Source organism: Aotus nancymaae, unplaced genomic scaffold (assembly GCF_030222135.1).
Source record: "Aotus nancymaae isolate 86718 unplaced genomic scaffold, 86718_ANA_hifiasm-v0.15.2.pri h1tg000010l, whole genome shotgun sequence".
Lineage (NCBI taxonomy): Eukaryota > Metazoa > Chordata > Mammalia > Primates > Aotidae > Aotus > Aotus nancymaae.
Window position 1 is genome coordinate 25,480,109 of NW_026988421.1, and position 27,189 is coordinate 25,507,297.

Below are 27,189 nucleotides of genomic sequence, written 5' to 3' on the forward strand. Positions count from 1 at the left end.
TCTCTCTGCCCATTGGGATGCCAAGTAATTACTATGACTTACGAAATTGCTGAGAAAAAGCTTGAGTTACAGGCAATGTTAAACAATTCCATGATGAACCAAGGCTATAAATTATGAGCTTCATGATTTTTGTTCCTTGCTAAGTGACAGCAAAATGGGTGTAAGGGGCTTTGGTTGATATCATTTCCCATGGCTTCCAAGGATTCATCTACTTTCACTTTTTATTTTTATACCTAAAATCTAAGAGTGCCAACAGAGACAGACAGCCTTGCTAAAGGAAGCTCATGCATGCAATGAAGACAGAGCTCATCTTGTCATCAGATATTCATTTATGTTTTTAAATTCCACAGTATGGTGGTTTACACACTTTACTTTAGAATTTTCGGGGTCATGAGGATTACAAGAAATGTGGCATGGAGGTATAACCAATGAGTGGGGCTCTAGACCTGCAATCCTGTTTCAATCAGAGCAGAACCAACTGCATCTGTTGTAAACACTGGAGTTCTGTGTAATATTTTAGAAGTAAAAGGTAAGGGAGGTTCTGCTGCCAATAAAATTATATTGAAGATCACTATATAGAGAAAAGGATATTCAACCTGGAATTTAATGTTCTGGGTCAAAATATAAGCACTGCTATAAGTAAGCTGCATCATGCTGAATGTGTCAGTCTCTCTGAACTTCAGTTTTCTCGCCTAGTGAAGAGGTTCAGCTACCAAGAAAAAAATCTATTTGGGTACTATTCTAAGCCATCTAAATGTATTTTTTCAATTCAAAATGAAAATAATTTTGTGAGGGGGTTGGTGTGATTATTTCCATTTTACTGAAGAGCAAACTAAGGTGCACAGAAGTTTACCAATCTGTTCATGGCACAACCAGTTTTTGAACCTCTGGTCTGACTCCAACCTAATGAATAGTTTCCAGTCATTTGGATATATAACCTCTAGATTAGGGATTTCAGACTGATGACTCACGAAGTAAATATGGATCACAAATGTTTAGTTGGCCATATTCTGTACTGAAAACCAGAGTCTCTGGTCTTTCAGGTGGAGTCAGGACCTCAAGTTAGGGTCTCAGCCCTCTATATCCATATGTTCTTATGGTCTGCCACTTACACACTGATGTTAACTTCCTGGTTCCTGACACCACTTTAGTTTTAATCCTGGACTGGATCATCATTGTTTTAACCAAAAACATTTTAGAGACAGGGTTTTGCTCTGTTTGGATCATTTCTAAAATCAAATCTAGTAGTTTACAATTCAAAATAATTTATAAAAGCCAGTTTGCCTATGTAGGTAGGCGCCATACAAAGATTATCATAAACTTCAGCCCTTACCTAGAGAACGTACATAGTCAGGAGGACATGCTGACATGGATAATCATTTACCAAAAATGGAAGTAGTTAAAAAATGCATAAACATACGATGTATACGCCAAAGAGATAGCAGAAAGAAAGGCAACCTTGTTGCTGGGATGGAAAGCACTAGTAAAAGGCCGATGGGTGATTGGAGCTGACAGTAACTTAATAATCAGGCAGGGTCTAGCCTTTACTGTGTTTGACCAACCTTTCCTAGAAACGGTTTCAAGTAAAAAGAAACAGCAATGTCTGTAATGTCAGCACCACAGAGAGCTCCTCCAAGATGATTTATAAAGAAGTAAACCCATTTGATTTGGACAACCTGGAGGTGAGAGAAGTAGAAAAGCAAGTTCTGGATCTTTTTATTGAAGATTCTTTGTCAAATCTCAGCCTCTGGCCTTGAACTCTCTAGGTCACCTTGACTAAGACCTCACTTGCTCATTTGTGCTTACACACCTTGTAGAATTACAGGTTCCTGCTGAGCTGCTTGAAAATGGAAAGAAAGCTTACTCTTAAAAACCATGTGATGAAATCGTGTTGTGTTGGTGTGGAATGAATGCCCAAGAACCCAGTAGGAGGGGAAATCGCAGCTGCAGGAAATACGAATTAAATTCACTTACCCTGTTAAAAATGCAATAGAAATGCCTGGTTTTTCCCAGATGTTTTGGTCATAAAAATGAATGAGCTAAGTTATTTTAGACTAAACTAATGTAAAAGAAATGGGAAAAGAACAACTTAAAATACCAGGGCATGGTCAGAATTAGAGGCAGCCAGGTTCACTGTGAGTGCATATTAGGTTAATGCTGTCCTGGGTCTATGTCACCTGGAGTAAGGCTGCTCTCTCGTATCCAGAATTCTGAGATATCTGTTTGAGAATGCCTTAATTTGACAAAGCTAACAAATGACATTACTAAGATATAAACCTACAACTTAATCCTAATTTAAACCTAATCTTAATCAAGAAGCTAACTTTTAAACACTGTATCAGTGGGGATATAATTTGGTGTGCATCAAAATGACCTAGCAATCTTAATAGCATGCAGACTTTTGCCGAGAACATTAACCTAAAATGTACATACAGCAAACCTGGCTGCCTCTAACCCTGATCACTGCCTGAGATTGTAATTCAGTATATCTGGAGTAGACCCTTAGATTCTACCATCTGAACAAGCCTTCCAGATGATTCTGGTGCATATAAGTCCAGGTAATCACTCACTCTGAAATACTCAGAAATATATAACCTCTGTCTAAATAGGTCTTTATGGTTGAATGGGGTCAATCAATAGTAACCAGAACATTCAGTCTTCAAGAACAAAAAAAGCATAGTTAAAATTGGTCCAATAGAGACCTGAACAATAACTAAGCTTATTTCTTGAACTGAGTTACCTCAATCTAGCTCCAAAGCATGTGTCATTGCCTTACTTGTTGATCCTGAGAATATGCAGGAAAAAATTTGGTGATAAATAGAGAAATCCAAGGAAGGAAAATGCAATAAGAGTAAATTTAGGCTGGGACTTTACTAAACTTGGAATTTGAAAAGCATCAGACATAATCACATACATATTTATATTTGGAAAGCAATTATAAATAGCATTCCCTGTCTGCCCTGCCAAGACAATAATTTGGGAGAGTTATGGTTCCTTTTGAAAATGAAAACCTGTGACTTCCTAGGTGAACAATGGCGAAAACACTTCACTGTTATTGAAGCATTTTATAATCTGGGCCTAATGTAATTTTATTCATTGTAATAAATACCCATGTTATTAAGCATCTGCCATGTGTCAGATAACGGAAATACAGAGAGAAAGAAAAAGCAAAACCTCCGCTAAAGAAGATGGCTTCTGATGGTAGAGACATCACATACTCTAGTGGCCTTTATCAAATTTGACTAAAGTGACTATGTGCTATGATAGAGGTGCTAAAACTGGTGACTGGTGTACAAACGCTTACAGGATCAATGAGGATGGCACAGTCAAGGAAATGTATGGGAATCTGTATAGCTTAAGAGCAGTTTTTCTCTGAAGGAGGTGAGGCAGAGAGGGGCTACATCATAAGGGGTACTATGGCACACCTAACTTTTACCCAAAGAATAGCATAAAACTATCATAAGATTTTAAGCAAGAGAAAGGCATGATTAGAACTGGTCAATACAGAGATTTGGTTAGAGAGGACAGGGATCCTTGCATGAGCAAATTAATTGCGAAAGCATTGTGAAGAGGGGACTTAAGAGGGGGCAATGCTAGAGGCAGGGAGAAAGGCTTAAAAGGTCATGGCAACAGTCTAGATAATAACTCATGAGGGCCTGAACCAAGAAAGCCAGTTCTCCAAGAGATCCCTAGGAGACAGACTGGTGAGATAGTAAGGAGTTAAAATCTACAGGGGGAGAATGGAGTAGGACAAATACATAGTGCCTCAGATACGTGACTTATAAAACTCTGCTTTTCCTTTATAGCACTCAATACAAGTATAATTAAATAGTCTCTTATGTAATTATTTGTTTGATGTCTGTCTCTCTCATTAGATTATAAGATCCCAAAGAGCACAAACCATATATCTTGCGATGTATCACTTTATCTCTGATACTCACCAGAGTATCCGGCACATGGTAGACATCCAACAAGACTACTGAATAAATAGAGTATATAAGTAAGCATAGGAGAGAGATGGGATATGAGGACTATAAGGTGAAGACTAGAAGCTTCATTTCATACTTGTTACATGGGATCTTTAAGAGGGGCTACATCAAATAGGCAGTTGGATATGCTGTCTAGAGCTCAATGGAGAGAAATGGGCTGTGGTTGTAGATACAGGAGTCACCAATATTGAAAAAAAGTGAGGGATGAAGTCACCCAGGAACCACGCAGAATCAGGAAGAACTTGGGAACACCAACCTTTAAAGAGTGGTAAGAAGAAGGGGATCCAGAAAAAAAATCATTTAAAAAATACTACCAAAGGGAAGAGTATCAAGTATGGATTATTTTTGTCAGTGTGAAATGTTTCAGAATGGTGAGAAGCAATACAGATGTAGAGGCATCTATTGGATTTCAAATGCAGGTGGCTACTGTAGCAATGGCTAGTGATGTTTAGTGACATAGATGGATCTAAAGGCAGAGAATATATATAGCAGAAGGTTGAAGAGTGAATAGGAAGAGAGAAAAGCGATTAGAATTATAGATAAGTCTTTAACAAGTGTGGCCGTGACACAGCAGTGAAGGATAAATTAGTATTTGGGGAAATGCAAAAACTAAGGAAACAAAAGGTTAATATCATTGTCATTATCATTATAATGAATTTTCTAAGACATATTTCCCTTTCCTCTCTTCTGTTATTCAAAATGGAATTAACCATATTCTACTGTCAAATAAAAAATGAAGCCAGACTTAGGTAAGAAGAGATTTTATTTGAAAAGACTTGCAATATCTGCAAGCACCTTGGAGTGAAGGCACAAAAGAATTACATTTTTTTTTTTTTTTTGAGACAGAGTCTTGCTCTATCGCCAGGCTGGAGTGCAGTGACGCAGTCTCGGCTCACTGCAACCTCTGCCTCCTGGGTTCAAACGATTCTTCTGCCTCAGCCTCCCGAGTAGCTGGGATTACAGGCACACGCCACCACGCCCAGCTAAATGTTGTATTTTTAGTAGAGACGGGGTTTCATCATGGCGAGGATGGTCTCGATCTCTTGACCTCGTGATCCGCCCGCCTCAGCCTCCCAAAGTGCTGGGATTACAGGCGTGAGCCACCGCGCCCAGCCTAAGAATGACTTTTATGGGGAAAAGTAAAAGAAGACTAGAAAGAACTGGGTGTGAAAAGTAGGGTGAGCAGGTGGCACGACTGAGCAATTGAACAGGAAATTATTTTATTTGGGGTCAGGTGATTCTCATAAGGCCTGTTGAGGGGGGGCTGTTTCTCATTGCCATGCTTGCTTCAGCTCCCATTGCTTACAGAAGCTTAAGAGTTGGTCAATGTTCAGGGGCTTGGGGAAGGAGAAAGCTGGTTTTAAGTCTGAGCAAGTCAAATTAGCAGGCATTTTGTCTATATTGACCAGTAGGACAACATTTTAGCAAATCATTTATGAGACAAAGAATGGGAATCTGGTCTTATTATAGGTAAACAAGGCAGACATCTGAGTCTTATCAAGTCATATGGAGAAACGGGGTGTGCAATAAGCCATTTCCCAAACACAAAAGGGTGGAGAATTTCTTAACCTTGGTTGTTTTCCAGGAGCACAGGTCTCAGGCAAAGATCACTTTCAACCTGAATCCCTTACAGAAAGAAACAAAAATCTTTTCTCTTGTAGAAACAATTCATTAGAGTAGCAAGTTAAGAATAAGTCCAGAATCTGAGACAAAAGAGGATATATCAGGCTCAGACTGGTAAAGTGAGGGTTTAAGGCAATATTTAGTCCAAGGTGAGGGAGGAGGGTGAGAGGAGGGAGAACAGCAGAAAAGATAACCTGAATACTGAACTTAATACCTGGGAAGTAAAATACTATGTACAACAAACAACTGTGACACATGTTAACCCCCGTAACAAAAGGCTGGGATGTGACCCCATTATGGACACTGATCAGGGCAGGTTAAGAGCCTCAGTATTGTTTCCTCCCAGACCAAAATTGTTCCTTAGATTTGTTGAGCACTTTACACTTGACCAACATGAGCTATTCATTAAATCCTCTCAGCTCTGTCCAATAATATTATCTCCATTTCACAGATATGGAGACCTGGGCTCATGGATAAGTAAGTGGCAGAGCTGGAATAAAAGCTCAGGGTTTCTGCTCATAAGTTCCCCTGTCTTTTCTCTAGGTTATCTGCTCCCTGTCACCTGCCCCATGCCCTCTGCTGCTGCGTGCTTTTCATGCCTATTGGACTGAGAGCACCAAGCTGATGCCCAGGGACTGAGTAATAGAGGGCTCAGCACAAGGCTGGGTCTTCCAACAATCCTGCTCATTATTAATGGTGCTCATTTTATTCTCTGCCAAACACTCCAAAGCCATGGAGTGCCCCAGGAGAGCATATTCTGAACATGTAAGCTGGGAGCAGAGGTGCGAGGGCACTGATGACAGGGAGCTTTTCCATGCCTTTGTTTCTAAGCAAGTCACCTAAAAGCAGCCACGATACTGCGTGGAACAGCAACAACTTGCTTAAAAGCCATTTCCATTTTCAAACAATGAAAAGAACCAATATTCCTCCACCCTCTCTGTCCCCACCTCTTCAGCTTTGACTATGAAAACCTGGGCCGGCACTGGCTAATAAAGGAGATCAATAACCATCCAGCTATTTTCACAGCAGCCTTCATATTAATGAGAAGCTGCTCTGGATGAGGCTCTATAAAAGGGGCTGAGTGGATGGCACTCTACCACAAAATTGCTTCGGGGTTGCTAATCATTAATGGAGTGTTCTGTGGCTGTGATCAATTCAGGGCCTCATTTGTCCCCACCTGCAGCCACACTGTCCAGGGGAGTGAATGGTTTGTTTTCCTTAGAAGATTAAAAATATATAAAATATGCAACACAGAGAGACAAAATCTACCTCAGGGAGATGGCTTGGAAAGTTCCCTAAACTCATTTTCTAGGCTTAGAAACACGGAGACCTTCAGGTTACTGCAATGGGGCATTCTCCTTTAGAAAGAGTGTAACTGTGAATTTCCCCTTTCAAATCTTCTCCAAGCTGGAATATCTCTTTCCTGTTTGGGTTTAGAATATCTGATGGGTACATCCTAAAAACACAATACTACACAATGGTCCCATAAAGCTAATCAGAGAGAGGGTATAGAAAATGAGAAATTGGTTTCCATGGCCCGTGAAGCTACTTAAGATGGTTTCCACTGACCTTATCAGCCTCTCTGCAACCTAATCTCTCAAGATGGCTTTTTGGTTTGTTGAATGAACTGTGCTGTCTCTTAAAATCTGGCTATGCATATATTTTCTATCAGCTTCTCCCCATCTTTGTTTGCAGAATTAACTCCTTTATTTTTCTTATATTAGCTTAAACATCACTTTTACTAGGAAACTGCCCTCAGTACCCATAGTCAACAAAAACCACCTTTTATGCCAAGATGGCCTTTGAATTTCTATAACACTCTCATACCTACCATTGCTTATTTAGTGTCTTTTTTACCAGAATATGAGATCCATGAAGGTGGGGACCATTTGTGTCCTATTCACTCATCTATTTACAGAGTTTAGTTCACAGAGTAAAATAATGGAGAAAGAATAGTTGAACAGATGCATAAAAGACTAAATGAATGAATACATGAATACATACATGGATAAATTAAGGAATAAATAACAACTGGGGGTAGGAAATTATCCACTTTCTCATGCCACAATTTCTCTACCTCTGTAATCATTTAGCCTTTCATAATGTTTCTTAGCACTAGCTTAGAGACCCATGTCTTTGCAACTTGATATGTGTCCATCCTGAGATTTTACTTCTTTGTAGCCTCATTAAGTGATGCATTTATAACCTGTACATTTTCACACTGAGATTCTAAGGTCCATCTCCCTCCGGAAGCCAGTGTTCACAAGGAATAGGGTCCCCAAAGTAAGATTTATGATTTTTCAATAGAAGAGTTAAAATGCCAACATTTGATATTAACATTCTATTAATTTACCCCTTTTTAATTACTTACAGTGGCAGGGGAGAGTAGAAACATAGGCAGCACATTTCTATTTAGCCTTAATATGTAGAGCAAAGCAAGAAAACCACCAGATTTCTCTGTGCACTTTTAGAGACACTCATACAGGATCTGTTCACCTGCCTGAGTTTGGCCTTCTTTTTGGTAACAAAGCCCTTTTCAAAAGAGAGAGCCCCTCAGAGGAGATTCCAAAGCTAGTGTTCCTTTCATTACTGCCCCTGGGAAATGACCCAAGGTTATACCAGACCTTTGAGTTACAGGAAATCAAAGCTCTTGGCTGGTACCCAGCTGAGACAGGAATACAGAATGCAGGTTGTGCACCATTAGGGGAGGCCAAACTACTAGGTGGTGAGTCAGTTTAAATGCCAACAGTCTTCCAAACAGATCAAACCTCCCAGTAGCCCAACAAGGCAGCCTCTCCAACCCTCCCTTTGCCTGGAGGGACCCAGGACCACTGGTGGTGCATGCAGTACCTTTGGCAATGAGTACTTAGGCAGCTTTATCTGAGCAAAGGTCTCTCTTCGATAAGACACGTAGTAGCTGGCTCTTCCACCAGTTGTTACCTAGATTGTGGGAGAAACACAAAGAGATCAGATGGGGCCACAGATCACACACAAGTTGGAAAGTATTAGCTCTTCTATCAACAACCACAGTGGGTTTTTAGAGAATATTCCTTGCTGGCTTTGGGTCTCTAACCCCATGGCACTCTGAGTTGCTCCCATTGCCTAGTGCTTAGACCACAGGTGGGCAATTACAACAATCCTTCCCACTGGCAGACTTTCTTCTTCAGAACAGGGACTAACTCTATTTGGTCTGCACATTGTACATACCTAGTAAGTATTTTCAACCAAAAACAGAGAAGCTATCAATGTGGGCGATATCCGTGATCTATTTATTTTGTCTTTTTGAATTGTTTATTAAGTCATTCCAACCATAACACCATTGTCAAATGTACTTTTTCCTGATCTGAATAATTAATATTGTTCAAAGCTCCCATTAGCTTGAGATATAATCTCACTTCTGATCTAAGCACAAATCCATGCATTGAGCAGATATTTATTGACTCCTTCCATGTACAAGATACTTAAAAACATCAAAAGCTAGAGGAAGAACTCCAAATTTGAAATTCAGAAATCCTGGGTTTGAGTCCCAACTCTGTTATCCCCGGCTAGAAGGTTGAGGGACAAGCCCTGTAAGAAAGGATAGATTCTTAGTGGGGGCAAAGTGGAAACCACTCCAACAAATGGTCCTCTGGCCAGTACCTGCTGAAAAGCCCTGCCAACATGGCACAGCTCTGCAGATGGCTGCTCTCAGCTCAATTATCCTAGCTCAGGGGAAATTAATATTCACAGGAGAAGATAACATGGCTTGTTCAGAGAAAATAGCAGGACAACAATAGCAACCAGGCTGCTGCACTGAGGAGGCAATTACTCCAGGCACATGCTCCATTCTCACTAAGGTCCAAGCACAAACTGGAGACAGGCCAGTCCTCCTAGTCTGATCCAAACCTGGCAGCCATCCACAGGGCCTGCTGGGAGCAGAAGAGCTGTAACATCTCTACTGAAGCCACCCATCTCTCCTCACTTGGGGAGATAACATCTCCCACGGCTACCCCTTGCTCTGCACAGATCAGAAGCCCACAAAGCATGTACCACATGCTGCCAGGTAGAGCAGATGTCAGAGTCAGCATGAAGGCAGAGACTTGGAAAAAACTTGGTGCAAAGGCTTATGCTGTGAACCAAGAGGAGAGATTGGTTTTCTCCCTAACGTTCAGGGAGAAACATCCATTTTTAATTACCATCATTCTTCCCTTGTATTTCAGAACTTCAAAACTTTTTTATTTTGATATGACATCTGTTCTGAATCTATATTGTTCTGTGTTGGTTTAGAGGTGGGTGTTGCTATATTAAGATCAATAGGTTGCTAGGAAGTGTTTTTCCTTTTCCAAATAAGTCTCAAGTGCATAAAATATTATGCTTAGATCTGAACATACAGTCATCATTAGTCCTCACATGACTGTATTTACTTGTTTAATTTGGTTTTACATTTAATTAGAAAACCAACACATCTAAACATACCTGCCAACCCAGAATCTAGATCAATAGATTTTAAACTTCAGCATGCACCAGAATCACCTGGAAAGCTTGTTAAAACTCAGACTACTGGGGCCCATCTGCAAAGTCTCTGATTCAATAGATCTGGGTTGAAGATCAAGAATTTTCTTTTCTAACAAATTTCCAGGTGATGCCAATACTGCTGGTCCAAGAACCACACACTGAACACCTCAGAACTAGTCTTTTAACAACAGTTTGCATAGATCTCTGTGCTCCTCACCTGCCTGGAATCCCCACAACCACCACCTCTCTCTCTCAGATGTAGATATGTTCTTGAATTCTGTGTTTACAATGATGAGAAAGATGTTGGTTTCCTATTTAAATCTGAGGTGAAATTCACATACTTTTAATGATTTTCAAGTGTACCATTCGATGTCATTTAGTACATTCACAGTGTGTGATCCAGCCAGACCCTCTATTTAGTTCTAAAACATTTTCATCACCCCCAAAGGAGTCCCTATATCTGATGACAAAGCTTTTACACCCCCAAAATATATCCTCTGGTCACCTATCATATGCTTAATAACCATCTCTGAACCTCACCAAGCATGTTCTTGAGAAAGTAGACCAGCATCTGAGAAGGCAAGTCCCATCCCTGAATGCTGGCCAGAAATCATCAATCAAAAGAAGCTTCTCCTTGGAAGATCCAGCCGCCCCCACAGGAAGCAAGATGATAGCACCGCTCGTCCTCTTATCAGAAGTCCAGGGCAAGGCTGGGTGCACTGGGGTTTCCAAATCACCAATTGCCAAAAGAGAACAGAGCGGTCTTTTTGATAGTGTGATCAGCCCCACAGACTTGCAAACTCATCCTCTCATGTCTATTATAGCCCTGCACAAGCACAGACTCTCTTACAAGCTTGTACACAACCCAGGAAAGTTTGTGCTTCAGTAAATAATGAAGATAGAAATTATACTTTAAACACATTGTTGAACGGTCCAAAACATGAAGGGACTACAAGAAGTCCAGAGCCCTGTGGTCTCCAAGTATCTCTGATACTACAGTATCTCCCAGAGGTACCAAGCTTGATCCTACCAATCTTCCTTTGTCCTGTGTCATTCTCTGTACTTGTCAAAATCCAACTGATGCATGAAACCTCAGTATAAATCCTATGAGTTCATGGGAAGGGTTTTTTGAATGCTACCAATTCATTCTAATTTCTTCTGTCTCTCAATTACTGAACTTTGTTCTTTTGATTTCTATAGCACTTTCAACATTCACTCTCATGGCACACACACTCCTATAATTATTCTTCCATAGCTTATTACAAGGTTGTGACCTACTTCATTCCTAGGCAATGCTGGTTCTATGGTTTGAATGTTTGTGTCCCTTCTCAAAATTAATGTTGAAAATTATTCCCCAATGCAACATTATTAAGAGGTGGGGCCTTAAGGACATGAACTGGAACATGAGGGCTATGCCATCATGAAGAGATTAGAGAAAACTAGCTAACCCTCTTTTTTCCCTTTCATCCCTTCTGCCATGTGAGGACACAATGTTCAAGGCACCATCTTGGAACAAAGGCCAAGCCCTCACCAGACACCAAAACTGCAGGTGTCTTGGTCTTGGACTTCCCAGCCTCTACAGATGTGAGAAATAAACTATCCAGTCTAAATCATTTTCTTATAGTAACAGAAATGGTCTGGGACAGAAATTGGTACTGAATTGGCATTGGTATTGCTATAATAAATATCTAAAGATATGAAAGTGGTTTTGGAACCAGGTAATGAATAAGTAGGTACAGTTTTGAAGTGAATACTAGAAAAAAAAAAAACCCTACATTGCATTAAACGAGCATTAAGGGTAATTCTGGTGAGGGCCCTTCTTCAGAAGAGGGAGGGGAGCTGTAGATAAAACTTAACTCTTCTTAGAAATTACTGACCTGGTCATGAACAAAATACTTGTAGAAATATGTATGGTAAGGGCAATGCTGTAGAGGTCTTAGATGGAAATGAGGAGTAAGGTGTTGGAAATTAGAGGAAAGGCCATTCTTGCTATAAAGTGGCAAAAACAAAACAAAACAAAAAAAACACTTGGCTTAATTGTACCTGTGTCTAATGCTTTGTCGAAAGCATAAATTGTAAGCAATGTACTAGGATATATGGAAGAACTATCAAAGCAAAGTGTGAAGGGTGCTGCATGGCTTCATTTAGAGTAAAATGCAAGAAGAGAGACATGAATTAAAGACATAGCTTACAATTGAAAGGGAAACAGAACTTAGAATGGTATGGCGGATTTGGAAAATTCTCAGCCTGGCCATGTAAAGATTAAAAAGCCAAGTTTGAAAGAAAACACCAAGGGTGTGGCCAAGGGACCATTTGATAAGATTAGTATGGATAGAAGGCAGCCAGATGTTATTCATCAGAAAAAATGAAAGAATGTCCCAGAAGGCATACCAGAGATCTTCCAGGCTGTCATGCCCATCACAGGCCCAGAGTGCCAGGACCTTGAGGGCAGAGCAATCTGAAGGGAGAAGCCAGGCTCCCCTGGGATGTTGGGGCTCTCTGTATGGTACCACCTCAAGCCTCTGATTGCCACATTTTGGTACAGCACTCCTTGAGCAGCTTTGGCTCAAGCAAACCCAAGTTTGGTTCAAGTTGCTGCTCCAGAAGACACATGCAATAAACTTTGGCAGCATCCACATAGTGGTAACTTTGCAGGCATACAGAGTACAACAGCTGTGGAAGCAGGACTACCTCCACTTACATTTCAAAGGATGCCCAAGAGAGTCTTGGAGCCCAGGCAAAGGACAGACATAAGGGTAGGGTTGTAGCAGAGTCTTCACTACAGCAAAGCCCAGTGGAGCCATGAGGGCAGGGCCACTGCCCAGAGTCCCCACTAGGGCAATGCTTAGTGGAGCTGCTGCGAAGGGGAAGCCTCCACCAGACCCCAGACCTATAGGTGCAACACAAGACTGGGAGAGCCACAGGCATGGACTCTAACCTGTGACAGCTAATACATGAGCTACAACCAGCCAAAACCATGGGTGCAGAGTCCCCTAGAGCCTTGGAGACGCAATCCTCACCCCAGGGTCTGGAAGGTGGGACATGGAGTGAAAGAAAATGGGGAGTTAGGGAGATATAGCATGGGGAGAAATGCCAGATATAGGTGAAGGGGAGGAAGGCAGCAAATCACACTGCCACGTATGCACCTATGCAACAATCTTGCATGTGCTTCACATGTACCCCAAAACCTAAAATGCAATTAAAAAAAAAAGAAGATTATTCGTAAGCCTGATGATTTAAGGTTGTTGGCTGGGTGCGGTGGCTCATGCCTGTAATCCCAGCACTTTGGGAGACCGAGGTGGGTGGATCATGAGGTCAGGAGATCAAGACCATCCCGGCCAACATGGTGAAAGCCCATCTCTACTGAAAATACAAAAATTAGCTGGCATGGTGCCTGTAGTCCCAGCTACTTGGGAGGCTGAGGCAGGAGAATTGCTTGAACCCAGGAGGCGGAGGCTGCGCTGAGCCGAGATCATGCCACTGCACTCCAGCCTGGGCAAAAGACTCCATCTCAAAAAAAAAAAAAACTGTGAAAAATAAATTTCCATTGAAGCAGAAAGGGACTGAGGCAGCTGGTATTCTGGCAGATGACCAGTGGATACATAACAATAAAAATAATAAGACCATCATTAATTGAGTGCATCCACCATTCTCCAGAACTGCACATAGCCTTTATGAAAATTATCTAATTTAATCCTCATAACAACCCTACAGAGGCTATGAGGTTTTGAGTGCCTTGTCCAAGATAAGACATATTTGAACCTCAAAAAGTTTGGCTCTAAGCCTCTGCTCCTCCTCCTGTAACTATGAAGAATCCTCTGTCCATCTTTCTTTTTCACTGCAATAACACAATAGATTATCTTGATTCCAACATCTTCTGTGAAAAACTTTTTAAAATCTCTGTAATTGCATGCGTGTATGTGGTTTTGTTTCTTTGCATTGCCAGAAAATCTGTTTTGACACTGGTGCCGTATTTTTAAATTTTCAATTTATTTTGTGAGACAGGGTCTCACTGTCACCCAGGCTGGAGTGCAGTGGTGCAATCATGGTTCACCGCAGCCTTGACCTCTCCAGCTCAAGCAATCCTCCCACCTCAGCCTCCCAGGTAGCTGGGACTACAGGCCCAAACCACCATACCTGGCTAATTTTATTTTTTATTTTTATTTTTTGTAGAGACTGGTTATCCCTCTATTGCCCAGGCTGGTCTCGAAGTGACCAAAGCAACTCCTGGGTTCAAGCAGTCCTCCTGCCTCAGTCTCCCAAAGTGTTGGAATTACAGGCGTGAGCCACTGCATCTAGTCTGGTGCTATATTTTTAAAACAATATCTTCTTAGAAGAGCAGAGGTGAGGTAATAAAGCAAGAGTAATTAACTACCATGCAAAGAATATTTCATACAGGTCAGAAAACCGAAGCTGCGAGAGAGCAACTAACTTGTCCAACATCATACAGGTTTTCACTATTATAGCCAGAATATAAACCTGGGTTTTCTAATCCCAGCCTACACCTAAATCCTTATAAACCTGGACTTTCCAACTCTAGTCTGCACCTGAACCCTTAACCAGGAGTGAGCAGGACACCTCATAGAGGCAGGTACGCAGCAGGGGGTCAATCAACAATAACAGATTGTTGGAATTAATCTGGTTAAGCAGAAAGATTTTGAGTTTAGTTTCCGCCATTGTGTACTGACTAAAACATGGACGTAGTGAAGAACTCCCATCTCCTGTCTGGTTCCTGGATGGTCAAAGGAATTTATTTTCAAATAGAACCTCTTACACACCCCACTCAGGGGCAGAGTCATCAAAACGTTAGGGTAAAAGCAGGTTGATGCATTTGCCTGCTTCACTGTGATCATGTGGCTCTCTGGCACACAAGAAAGAAATAAAGTTTAGTGACTATTAATCTGTTTTGATGAACTTTTCTCTTCCTTACAAGAAAATTTGCTGGCATTGTAAATCCCAAAGATTATTACCACTTTTCCTTTCAATGACACCTTTTATTTTATATTTGATTAATGTCATCCAATTATTTGCTCTGGGCCCATCTATCATGCTAAACACAGAATTAGCTGGGTCTTTTCCTTACTAATGACTAGCTCGTTAATCTGATTTTCTGGATTTCCATTTTACAGGTTTAATTGGGCTCCTGGCCAGTGAAAATGATTCCTTTGGACAAATGCATTGGCCATTAAACACACCTGTCTCTTCTGACTTGTTCCCGCTCTTGCTGTGACCAAGCCTAACCTGACAAATCCTTTATTTTTTCATTTATCCTTGTTTCTGGATGATGGCTTGCCCTGGAGGAAAGACGGAAATCTGCCCCCAAAAATTAGAACCAAAGGACCTTGAGTCATTTCCTAGCTCCCTCTGGGGATTTAGAAGTTGAGCTTATTTCTGCCACAGGAAAAAACTTACACTGTCTCTTGAATTTATAAGCAGACATAGGTAATCTTAAAAGAGAGTCAGACGCGAATATTTTTGAGTATCTGTTCTATGTTGGGTGCTTTACTTTCATGATATTATTTAATACCCACAATAATAATTATTATTACTATCATTAATAGCATTACTAGTACCATAAATGGTAAAGATATCAATAACATTTTTGAGCATTTATTACATGCCAAGCATTCCTCTGTACACACTAGCCTTCTATTCCATGTTCAGGTGGGGAAATAGGTGTGGGAACATTATGTAACATACTCAAAGACACACAACAAATAAATGATGGAGTTGGAATTTGAACCCAAGTTTGGCTGACCTTTAAGGGTTATGCTGGTCCCTCAGACTATGTGAAATTTCCAAACCTCTATGTGGAAGGGAATAGATCCCATGTCACTTACTTTCCAATTCCCAGAAAATATGTCCACTGATATAGTTTGTATGTGTCTCCACACCCAAATATCAGACTGAAATGTTGTAGGTGAGGCCTGGTGGGAGGTGATCAGATCATGGGGGCAGATTTCTCATGAATGGTTTAGCACCATTTCCCTTGGTACTGTCCGTGTGACAGTGAGTACATTCCTGTGATATCTGGTTGTTTAAAAGTGTGTAGTACCTCCCCTCTCTTCTCTTGCTTCTCCTCTGGTCATATGATGTGTCTGCTCCCCCTTTACCTTCCGCCATGAAAGTTCCACAGCGTCTCCCTAGAAGCTGAGCAGATTGCAGCATCATGCTTCCCATACAGCCTGCAAAACCATGAACTAATTAAATCTCTTTTATTAATTCCCCAGTCTCAGGTATTTATAACAATGCAAGAACAGACTAATGCATCCAGGGCTAAGGCATATCTGTCTATGTGAGAGTTCCTGTTAGTTTCAAAGTTCTGAGAAATCAATGCTACAGCGTTGCACAGAAGTGCATCCCCGTGTTGCTATGGGAATTTGTGAACAGGAATCATCATTCGGCTTACACAAGAGCTGTTGTATTCATAAGAAATGACATGTAGAAGTTTTTCCAGTTATAGGATTGTGCTGCATTGAATATTATGTGAATAATGTGTCTAAGCCAAGAGAAATGACCACCTTTAAGGGCACACCTTAGTTACTTCCGACACTGCTTCTGCAGTGTTTCTTCCTCTTTAAAGAAACAGAAGGAACAGCCAAGATGTTATGATGCACAACTGACTTTTCCAATTCCTTTGCCCATTAATTCAGTTCATATTATTTAAAATAAATCTTGATGTTTTGGGGCTTTTCTCTCTCCACCTACATAATTCCTTCAAAGATCATATTTATCTTAAGAACAAAATAAGACAAAACAGGCTTCCAAATATTGGGCCATAGGAGTCTGTAAACAGTCACAAGTTTCATCAGGAAGTTGCTGTAAATGTCAGTCTAGCCCTGGAGTCTTATGTGTGGATGAATATGTTGCTTCTGCCATCTTGAGCTAATTTTCCAACACTGCTTTCCTAGGGACCACACTATGAGTCAGAATCAAAAATGTGGTACAGCATTTGGAACAACATGGCATCCCATCAGCAAGTCATCTCTGTTAGACTGTTTGACTTTGAATTTAGTGTTTGTCTAACTGGTGTTTGCTCATTTTATGTTCTTGAGGCTCTGCAATATTGATGCAGTTTTATCTGCCTAGAAAGAGTGGGTCTATTACCTAACGTGTACATCGCACTATGGCTGGGCCTCCTTTGAAACAGATTTGCACATAAAATCTTTTATTGGTGCCCTAACATAATAGCCCCCAAATAGCTTCACCAAGAATAGACCTAGGATAATAAGACAGTTGAAAGTGAAGCCAATATTGCTCTGGGGGTGTGTGTATAGGGGTGTAGGGGAGGTGCTGAAAGGAAGATACATGCTGAGGTTGTCAGTGCACTCACTCATCAATAAATACTGAAAAAGCAACTGCCACCTTCAGCAGGCCTCCCAAACAACTTGTTGAACTCTTCACTGCCTATTGGAAATAACGGTACTGCAGAGAAAGGGTAGTGGGTCAGGAAAGCATGGGACAAAAGTTTGGGTCTAGACCACACACAAGACTAGAAGAATTACTATGTCTGACCCTCTGACTCTATTCCTTCAAATACAATAAAGGGTCTGTACTCAATCATTTTCCAATTGCATATTAAGAGAGTACATTAGTTGGGATGTCAGAGCTGTGTTTAAATCCCACTCGTACCACTTTCTGGTTTGGTGACCTTATACAAGTAATTTAACCTACCTAATTTTCTCTTGTGGAAAACGCAGATATTAGTCCTATCAATTGACAAGTTATCATGATCAAATACAATTCAATATAGAAAGAGCTTTAGCCTTGTAGCTGGCACATAGCAAGTACTCAATGCATATTATCTGAGTCAGCAGAACTGGAGGGAAAAATGCCTACACTAGTCTGACATCTTAGAAACCTTCTGGAGACTGACTATGGTGGCAGTTTATGTATGCAACCTGGAGGCTTCCAGGTGCTGGGGGAGCCATGTGTGCCACCTGATCCCAGTTGAACAGGGAGAGAGGATGGAAATTCTCCTTGCCCTCAGCCCAGATGAATTCCTAGAGAAAACCACAGATGGAGATCTCCAAGAGATTTAACCATTAACGGCTCCAAGTTTTATCTTTGTGTTCTGGTTTTCATAATTTAGATGGGGGGAAGAAGTTCCTGGGATGCTCACCTGAGCCTTCAAAATGGAAGTTTTTTGCACTTTCTCTTTTCTGTGTGTGTGTGTAAAATGGCAAAGATAAGGGCAGAAACAAAAAAGGATAGATATGAACTTGAATTATCATCCTAGTGTCCAAAATTTGGGCATTTGATGACTCCCAAATAATGTAATAAAAGCTAATACTTTCAGTGTTACAGAGAGGAACACCAGAGATTCAGGGGAAAGAAAAGGAAGGCATTGCCCATGAAACCTCTAAAGAGAAATCCTCAAACTTGCTATCAAAACATTGCCCCCTTTCTGTGCTCAAAAATGGTTCTGTTCCTTGTGGACTGTGGATTAATATAGTTTTGTGAAGAAAAAAAAAAAGGAACTGACAGGAATGGAGGCTAAAGAAGATATTGCAAGAGGTCTAGCTTATATAGTTGTCCAATACTTGTATAAGTTTTTCATTCAACTCGATATGTCAAACAGCCTAATTCCTTTTTATGGGTGGGCACTATGAGGTCAATTATTTAACTGAAATATTCTCAAACTAGATACTAGCCTCTTTCTTTTCTATAGTATCTCAGTACTTTAGAAAATAAAGTCAAAATGGTGAGAGAGAAGAAGGAAAAAGGTGGGAGGTCCTGTTCATTCATAGTATAACATCTGTGATTTTATTTTCAGCTTCACCATTTATTAGACATGCAATTTTAGGTATCGTAACCTATATCTTGGAGTTTGGGGGTTATTTTCATATACAAAAGGAACTAATAACATTTATCTTTTTTCTCACAATATTCTTGTGAGTAAATGAGATAATACAATGCTTTCATGTAACCAGAAAATGCCCTACGAACACAATGATTAGATTGTCATACTAACCCTATGGTATGTTCCCAGGAACCCAAGCTTTTAGAAGTGTATTCACTAACAAATTATGCTGTTGATCCATAAATTCCCATTCTAATAATCATGTGGGGCACTGAAATTTGCCAGTGTAGCTTCACCTATCCACAGAAGGAAGAGCTACAGGCAATACATAATATGAGAAGGAGAAGCAGAAAATGATGGGCACAGCTATAGAACAGAAACATCTTCAGTCACATGGGATGAATGGCAGGTGCATAGAGCTGCTTAGAGAATCATTTTATTGATATGTTCAAAATACTTCAAATATCCTCAAAGGGCAAGGCAAACAAAATCATTAATTTTCTAGAGAAGTAGGGATGCTTCTTTGGAACCTGGGATTTCTGGAAGGCTTGGAGATACATGTGGGCTGCTAGATACGACAGCAAAGTTTCACCAACATGGGATTTGCATGTCTCATGAGTGAATTTCGAGACAGCAGTAGACGGATTTAAGCCATCTGTCAAGCTCCTTCTCAGAAAACACTGCTGCCTCCCCAAGAGAGCCTTGAATATTTGTGAAATGCCAACTGCTACTTCTTGGAGCTTCCCCATCATGCTCTCTGTATCATGCCTCTCCTATCCTCTGCCAGCGCAAGCAACATTGTTGGAGAGCCAGGATGTAAGCTCACCATGAAATATGCACTGTCTGCTCTTGCACACAATGACCCCATGAAGGAAATACCATGAAGCCTGCTGTGCTGATAATTTAACTGACATGCATCAGGTATTCGGCCCTAAAGTGGCACAGCCAGGATTTTAACTTGTATCTCTAAACCCTGACAATGTCCACTACACGGTGCAGCCACCAATGAACCTAAAGTGTCTACACCAGAGCCTTTCCAAAGAATGGCTAGTATAGTACAAGTTATTGGAGGGGCTCAGCCTTACCCAGATCACTCCAGCATCAATGAATTTCACAGTACCTTGTGTCAAAAGCTTTCTCCTTAATTAAGCTCCTCCCACCCCAATTTCCCAGTTGGAGTTCATCCCTTCTTCCTCTGATTCTCAGGCTGTTTGTGGCTCTCTTGTTGCCCTTACCAGCTCTTGTCTTGAATTAGAGGGAAGTGGGTCCTTTTGGGATCTCTTGCTGTATTATAATATCTTGGAGGGTAGATAAGGTTCTTGTTCATCTGTAATAGTCTCTTAGTACCTAGCACTCAGCTCATAACAACTAATATTTGTTGAGTACTCTATGCTATTAGTTTTCATTATTGTACTGAATCTCATTTGATCTGAGCACAACCCTGCAAGTGAGGTCTAATTACACCTTCATTTTAAAGTTAAGGAGCCAGTGACCTAGACAAGCTGCTTTAGGTCATGTTGGTACTAAAAGTTGAGACTTAAAGCCAAGCTTGTAACCCCAGGCTCTTTTCCCTTTGCTAGGCTTCTAAAATCTGGGTTTCCAGAGTCAGAATAAGTAAAATACAAAGAAAAGATAACTGCATGAATTTTTACAAGTAGATAGTAAGTTTACATCAAATACTTCTTTGCACGGTTGACAACACTATGCCTTGAAAAATCAGGGGCTATAAAAGAGTTTGGTTTCCTGTGAGGAAGCAGGGAAGCAGAGTACAAGATGTTCTTCCCCACCCACTACTGAATCCATGTATTAATTAAGGGTCTGGCCAAATTTAGATCATTCCTTGAACATTAATCATATTTAAACATCTCATTATGGATACTGGCCCCCATTCCACTATGTCTTACATTTGTCAATCACCAAGTACTTGTTCAGCACTTTCGTGCCCAGACTGTATTAAATACCATGGGTCATGGAGCTGTGACCTCATAGAGTTCACTATCTTTTGGGAAAGCAAACTTAACATACAAGATGTACAAATGGCAATATAAGGCCAGTGATAACGCCATGATACTCAGCAGAGTGAAGATTTGGTGCTATAAAATCCTTTCCTCAGAACCACAACAGTTTACTCAACGGATTCTCATGCTGCTTCTACAATTGCCATAAAATCCACCCTCATCCTATCTCCATTTTGTGGGTGAGACAACTAAAACACAAGACAGCAAAGTCACACAGGTAGCAGAGGGCTTAGCTGAAATTTAAACTCATGTTTGTCAGATTCCAGATATTGCAGGCATATCGATTCTCTTAGATCACTATCTTCAGTGTGACATGCATACACACATGCACACGTGTGCAAATGCCCACAGTGTAATATGTAATCTAAAAGTAAATGTGACTTACACTCCCATTGTCTTAAGAGTAGAGAAGGTTCTCAACACTGAAGGACATTTTATTTGCTGGATATGGTGATGGATTTGAGTTGGAAGATTAGAGAAACCAGCACTGGGCGGAATTGTTCTACATAAAAAATGGAGAGACAGAGAGAAAAGGTTCGGAGGGAACATAAAGGAGTGAAAGACTACCAGTGAAGCTGGAAAGGCTGCAAGACAGAAGTGCCAAGGCGAGTTGTTGGTACCAGGAGAGGTAGTTTTGGGGGAATGGAAAGAAATAATCAGTGTGTGTAGACTTTTGCTTGTTTGCTGTGTGTTATGTGACATAAACACTCTGCTTCATTTCTATTTGACATCTTCAACAAAAAGTCTATACAACATTGCTCAACACTCTTATTATTATAATTTTATTTATCGGTTTGTTTATCTTTGCAAAGGCAGTTCATAGCAAGAATGAAGTTTCGCTTCAAGAAAATGCCCAAGAGTTATAGCTTGGTTACCAGAAATTTTATCTTTGTTCATCTTGAAGTTACTTGTTTTGTCCTTCATTATGAAAATGAACAAGGAACCTAGCAACCAAGCCTTGACTTGGATTCCAATCCCCACCCTAGCCTATCAGTTATGATGTGTCTGGGAAAATCACTTAAGTGCTTCTGGACCTTGAAACAGACAGCCACACTCATAACGTGAGGTCCAACACGTGCTGACACAAAGCAGGGACTCAGACACGTCACATTGCTTGAGTTCCACAGCCCCTGGCTTCTCAGTTCTGGTTTCCTAAGCCGAAGGTCTTCTTCAACTGCAATATCTTAAGATTCTAAGCTGCCAGCTTCTTTTGTGGACACTCAAGATGGAACATACATGTTTTAAGCAGCTACTTCGTGTTAAACCTGTATGTACTTACTCACTGTCCCTTACACAGCTCCCGACCCAACTTGCCTCCAGCAAATAAGAAAGTGTAGGTTGTTGTGACTCTTTGTTGTGTAAGGAGGAGAATCATGCAGTAGTTGAAAAAGAAGTCTCTAGTGCCAAACTGTCTACATCAATATCTCCACTCCATTGCTCACTGGCTACGTGACCTTGGGAAAATGGCTTAAACTCTCTGTGCCTCTCCTGTGAAACAGAAGAGTTGTACTTACCCCATAAGCTGTCATAACAATTAAATTCACTAATTCTTAAGCCTAGCTCATGCTGGCCACTCAATTTGTGTTAGCTGTTTCTACTAATGAAATTGATTCTCTAAGAATTACAGATTATTCAATAATAAAGAAAATTAGCCAGGAGGTAAAAACCAGGGAAGAAGGCTTATAACAAATCTTTAAAAATAACTATAGTGAGAATGGGAGTGTTTCTAATATAAAACAGTTACGTTCAATCAAGTCACAAGTACTAGTGGCAATATCTCAAAGGAAGTAAGGAAGCCATCTCTTCCACCCCTTCCTGATCCCTCACACAAAGAACACCTAAGAAGAAACTATGTAGCACAATGAAATAATAAATACAATCATATTAAGAGCACTTTGATTATTTCTCCATGCTGCAATCTGGAAACAGTTGCTACCCGGGCAGGCAGTAAAACTGAAAGCATTTATTCCAGAGAATCAGACAGAAGGCCTTGGGTACAGCAGACTTCCTGTTCTAATTGCATTCCGTGGAATACCCCTGCACATTATTACAAGGTGTGTGTCTCTCGGAGAACACTTTTCACAGAAGAAGGAGGAAGCAATCTTGCCTGGCCTTGAGAGGTTACAGGCTAGAGGGAGAGGTGGGAAGTGGCTAATTTCATGTTCCCATCAAACAGAAACTGGATTAGAAGAAAACAAGGGAGGAGGAGGAGAGAATGGAGATTAAAAGAATCGGACAATTTTAAAGCCCAAGAAATGCAGAGAGGGAAAAGTCAATCTTTTTAATGTACATTTTTTGTAACAGATGTTTTGCTTGCAGTTCCAAATCTAATAGCAGTTGGTATAGGAAAGATGGAATAGTAGAAGGAAGACAAAGAAAATCTAAAAAGAGAGAAAGGGAGTCAGGCTGGCAAACAAGAAGCTAATTCCAATGCCCCTCCATCTTCCCTGCTTCACCAGGTTCTGTCTGTTGGGTGCAGGCTGTATGCCCTGCCACCTTGCCTTCCTGACAGTTCTGGGTTCTTGCTAACAGCAGCCCTCTGTCTGTAAGCATTCCTCCCCAGGAAAGTAGGGGTAATCAGGCCCATCCTTTAAACATCTTCATTGTATCACTTTCATAATCAGCTTATAATGTTCTGTTCAATAGACATGGAGCCAACCAGACCAACTGCTTGAACAGAGGCTCGAGTCGTGGAGTATTCTCTGTGCCATTGATCATAAAGACAAAAATCAATCCTGGCTAAGGAGAAAGAAGTTAAAAATAAATTGCAGGGATTGATTTCTGTTGAGACCCTCTGACTCCCAGTTTAGAAATGGGGAAGGAAGAGTATACATGGATCTGTCAGTCATGAAACAGGATTCAGTCTCCAAAGCAAAATCTGGGGATATTTTAAAAAATATGCTCGTACAAATAATTGTCTTTTATGTTTTTATATTATTTTATTTTTGCTTCCTAATAACTATAAGAGATGAGAATCCAACTAAATTGCAAACTCCCAGGGGGAAAGTACTGGTGTTTGTCTTGATCTCCAAAATCTCCAAAATGAGGCCCCATGTTTTGTGGATAGCAGTAACTCCAGAAATATTTGTTGGGAGACTGGCAGAATAAGTGAATAAATGAAGTGCCCTCCCTCCTATTATTGTCTCTCACAATTATGTTTATTTCTTCATAGATTTATCATAGTATGTAATTACTATTCTTATTTATTGCTTTGTTTATGTAGTATTTCTCCCTCACTTGACTATAAACCCTCTTATGGCAGGAACTGTGGTTTTCTTATTTACATATTTATTTCTTATATATAGCATAATCTCCAGGGATCCTAACTTTCTTATTTACTTTTTGGATTTTCTTTTTTTCTGCATTATCTCCATATTATGCCCCAAGTAGATATAAATGGAATGAAGAAATGAAGGAAAGATTCAGCAACTTGCTTGAAGAATTCGCTACATCCCAAATATCTTTTTTTTTTGTCAATGACATTGGAAAAATGAATTGAGGCAATCCCTCTGAATAGCAATCCCTTTCCTACGTCTGACTAAATGGAGCCACCCGTAGAGCGAGACAACTTGTGGAATTTTAGGATTAGAAGGTAACTTCTGAAGTGATACAGGCCACTGCTTTCAAAACTGAGTCTATGCTGTTCTAAATTCTGCAGAGATGCCTCGGGGTGTCCCCAAAGGGATGAAGAAGAAGCTGGGTGGGTGGTGATGCTCATACAGCCCCTCACCCTCTTTAAACTATGTCTATTCTAACTGTATCTGTTTTATATATTGGAATTCCTTCAACAATTTTGTCTGGAAGGTAGTTCTCCAAGAACAACAAAAGAAGATTTGAAAGCTCTTCTTTAATGTAATCCTTTCATTTTGCCATAAGGACAGAGCTTCAGGGAGGAAAAGTGATGGCCCAAGATCACCCAGCGAGTTGATGATCAGGCTAGACTTAATCCAAGGAACACCATTCCCCTCACCTGCACATCCATCCAACCTCTTTCCAAGGGTTGCTTCCCCTTGGAGCACAGACTGGTCCTAAAGTTGAGCCCTTCAAGTAAATTATCTGCTATGAGAACTACCATGATCCTTGCCTCCTCCAAGACATCTTCTTTAATTGTAGATCTCCTTCACTCTGGGAAGCACTGTCCTGGAGAGTCTAGCAATTTCTTAAATGTTTTTGAGCATTGTTTGTGGACATTGTCAGGTCAAACAGCTCTATCTCCTCACCAAGACAATGCAAATGAAGACCAACACTTTGTTAGTCTTGGACCATCACATGCCCTTCATTTAGAACTGTATTGGGATCATATTAAGTGCTTAATAAGAGATTATTAAATGAATGGAAGAATGAATGAATCAGTCACTCAATCAATCAATACTTCTATCACAGAGAGAAGTCACCGTTCTGGGTACAAAGTAGATCCTCAGTCACATCAAGCTAATTGGTTAATATTTGGCTCTGCCACTCTGAAACTCCAAGTCCTTACTCTGGCTGACCATGAGGGGTTTCAGAATTCTTAAAGGATTCTGATTCAGATTCTTAAAGGCTACTTGCAGAAATTCAAAATGATTATTTACTCCTTTAGCTAGTCATAGTAAGTAATGCAGAGGATTAAAAATTTTTGAAGCTGAAACTCTGAAACAGAGATATACTCTAGTTAGAACGGTAATGGGAAGAGAAACTGGACTAAATAGTCTACTTCTCAGTCAACAGCCCAACTGACTTCATTATCAGCACTGCTGTTTTTACAGCAGTACAATTATCTTTAATAGGAGAAGGACCCAGAAAAGGAATTCTTCAGGGAGCTGGGCTTAGCAGAGGGGGTGTGGAAGACTTGCTGGCACTTGCAAGGGAAGGAGAATGGGGAGACTCAGTGAGGTCATGACTCAACAGCTCCTCTGAATCCCGGAATGGAACCCAAAAGCAGCCCCTCCTCCCACTCCAAATGCATAATGCATGGCAAGAGGTACACAGAGGAGGAAAGAACTGGAGAAGAGCACAGCTGCGGATGTCAGGATGTCATGATGATTCTCCACGCTGCCTCCCAGTCCCCACAGGGAGCCCCAGGGATGGGAGTTTGAGTAAATCCTTTAAGTGTATCTAAGGGACAGCTCTCAGAGGGTCAGGCATGATTACATTGTACTGAATCCCATTAAGCCTTTCTTTGGTTAATGATGCACAAAGTCTCTGATATGAAACAAAATTGAAACAGATCCTGATAAAGAATCCACTGAATAGGGAATGGAGCAAGGCTTTCCAGCCCCTAGTATCTACCAAGATGGGGGCAACATCTGCCTATTTTGCAGTCATCTAGAAAAGTATCTGGGAATACAATTATTAGGTGCTAATGTCGAGAAAAATGAAATGAGAAATCTATCATTGTCCTCGTGTCATCCTTTATATATCCAGACATCCCTGAGGTTATATGTCCTTGACCTTGCCATTTCCTGAGCTATATGACCATGGGTGATTACCTAAATTTCACTGAAACTTGGTTTCCTTCATAGAAAAATAAAGATGATAATACCTGTCATATTAAGATTCTGTGAAGATTAAAGTTTTATTAAATAAAATAAAATGCACACATGCTGGACATAAATTTGATGATAAATAATTGCAAGGTCCATTTTCCACTATAACAACAATTCTTTCTGTTTGTTGACTGGTGAGTAAAATTGGTGGTGAAGCTAGGTAGAAATAATACTCTTAACAGCCATTGCTTTGGAGGTAGGAAATTGCAGATTTCCAAATAGTGAAAGAGATTGAGCGTGTATAGGTGATCTCACTCCTTTGAGCTGACCATAGAAACTCTTGTAGTCTCCTGGATAACACATCTGCCTTTCTGACCAGAACTCACAGGCTTCCTCCCACCATATAAGCCTCCTGAATAATTTTTTTTTTTTTTTTTTTTTTTTGAGACAGAGTCTTGCTCTGTCACCAGGTGCCAGGCTGGAGTGCAGTGGCGGGATCTCGGCTCACTGCAACCTCTGCCTCCCAAGTTCAAGCAATTCTCCTGCTTCAGACTCCCAAATAGCTGGGACTACAGGTGCATGCCACCACACCCAACTAATTTTTGTATTTTTAGTAGAGATAAGGTTTCACCATGTTGGCCAGAATGGTCTTGATCTCTTGACCTCATGATCTGCCTGCCTCAGCCTCCCAAAGTGCTGGGATTACAGGTGTGAGCCACTGCGCCCGGCCTGCCTCCTAAATAATTAAACACCATGAATGCCACCCTTCCTGCAAAATGCACTGCATAGCACACTTA

General features: G+C 40.7%; 1 protein-coding gene across 1 annotated transcript in view; it reads right to left on the minus strand.

Moving 5' to 3' along the window:
* SORCS3 (sortilin related VPS10 domain containing receptor 3) overlaps positions 1-27,189 on the minus strand; it is a 612,970-nt gene that overhangs the window by 117,419 nt on the left and 468,362 nt on the right. Inside the window, exon 8 of the mRNA XM_012450168.3 lies at positions 8,463-8,552. Coding sequence (XP_012305591.2) covers positions 8,463-8,552 — 90 coding nt within the window. The remainder of the gene's footprint in view (positions 1-8,462; positions 8,553-27,189) is intronic.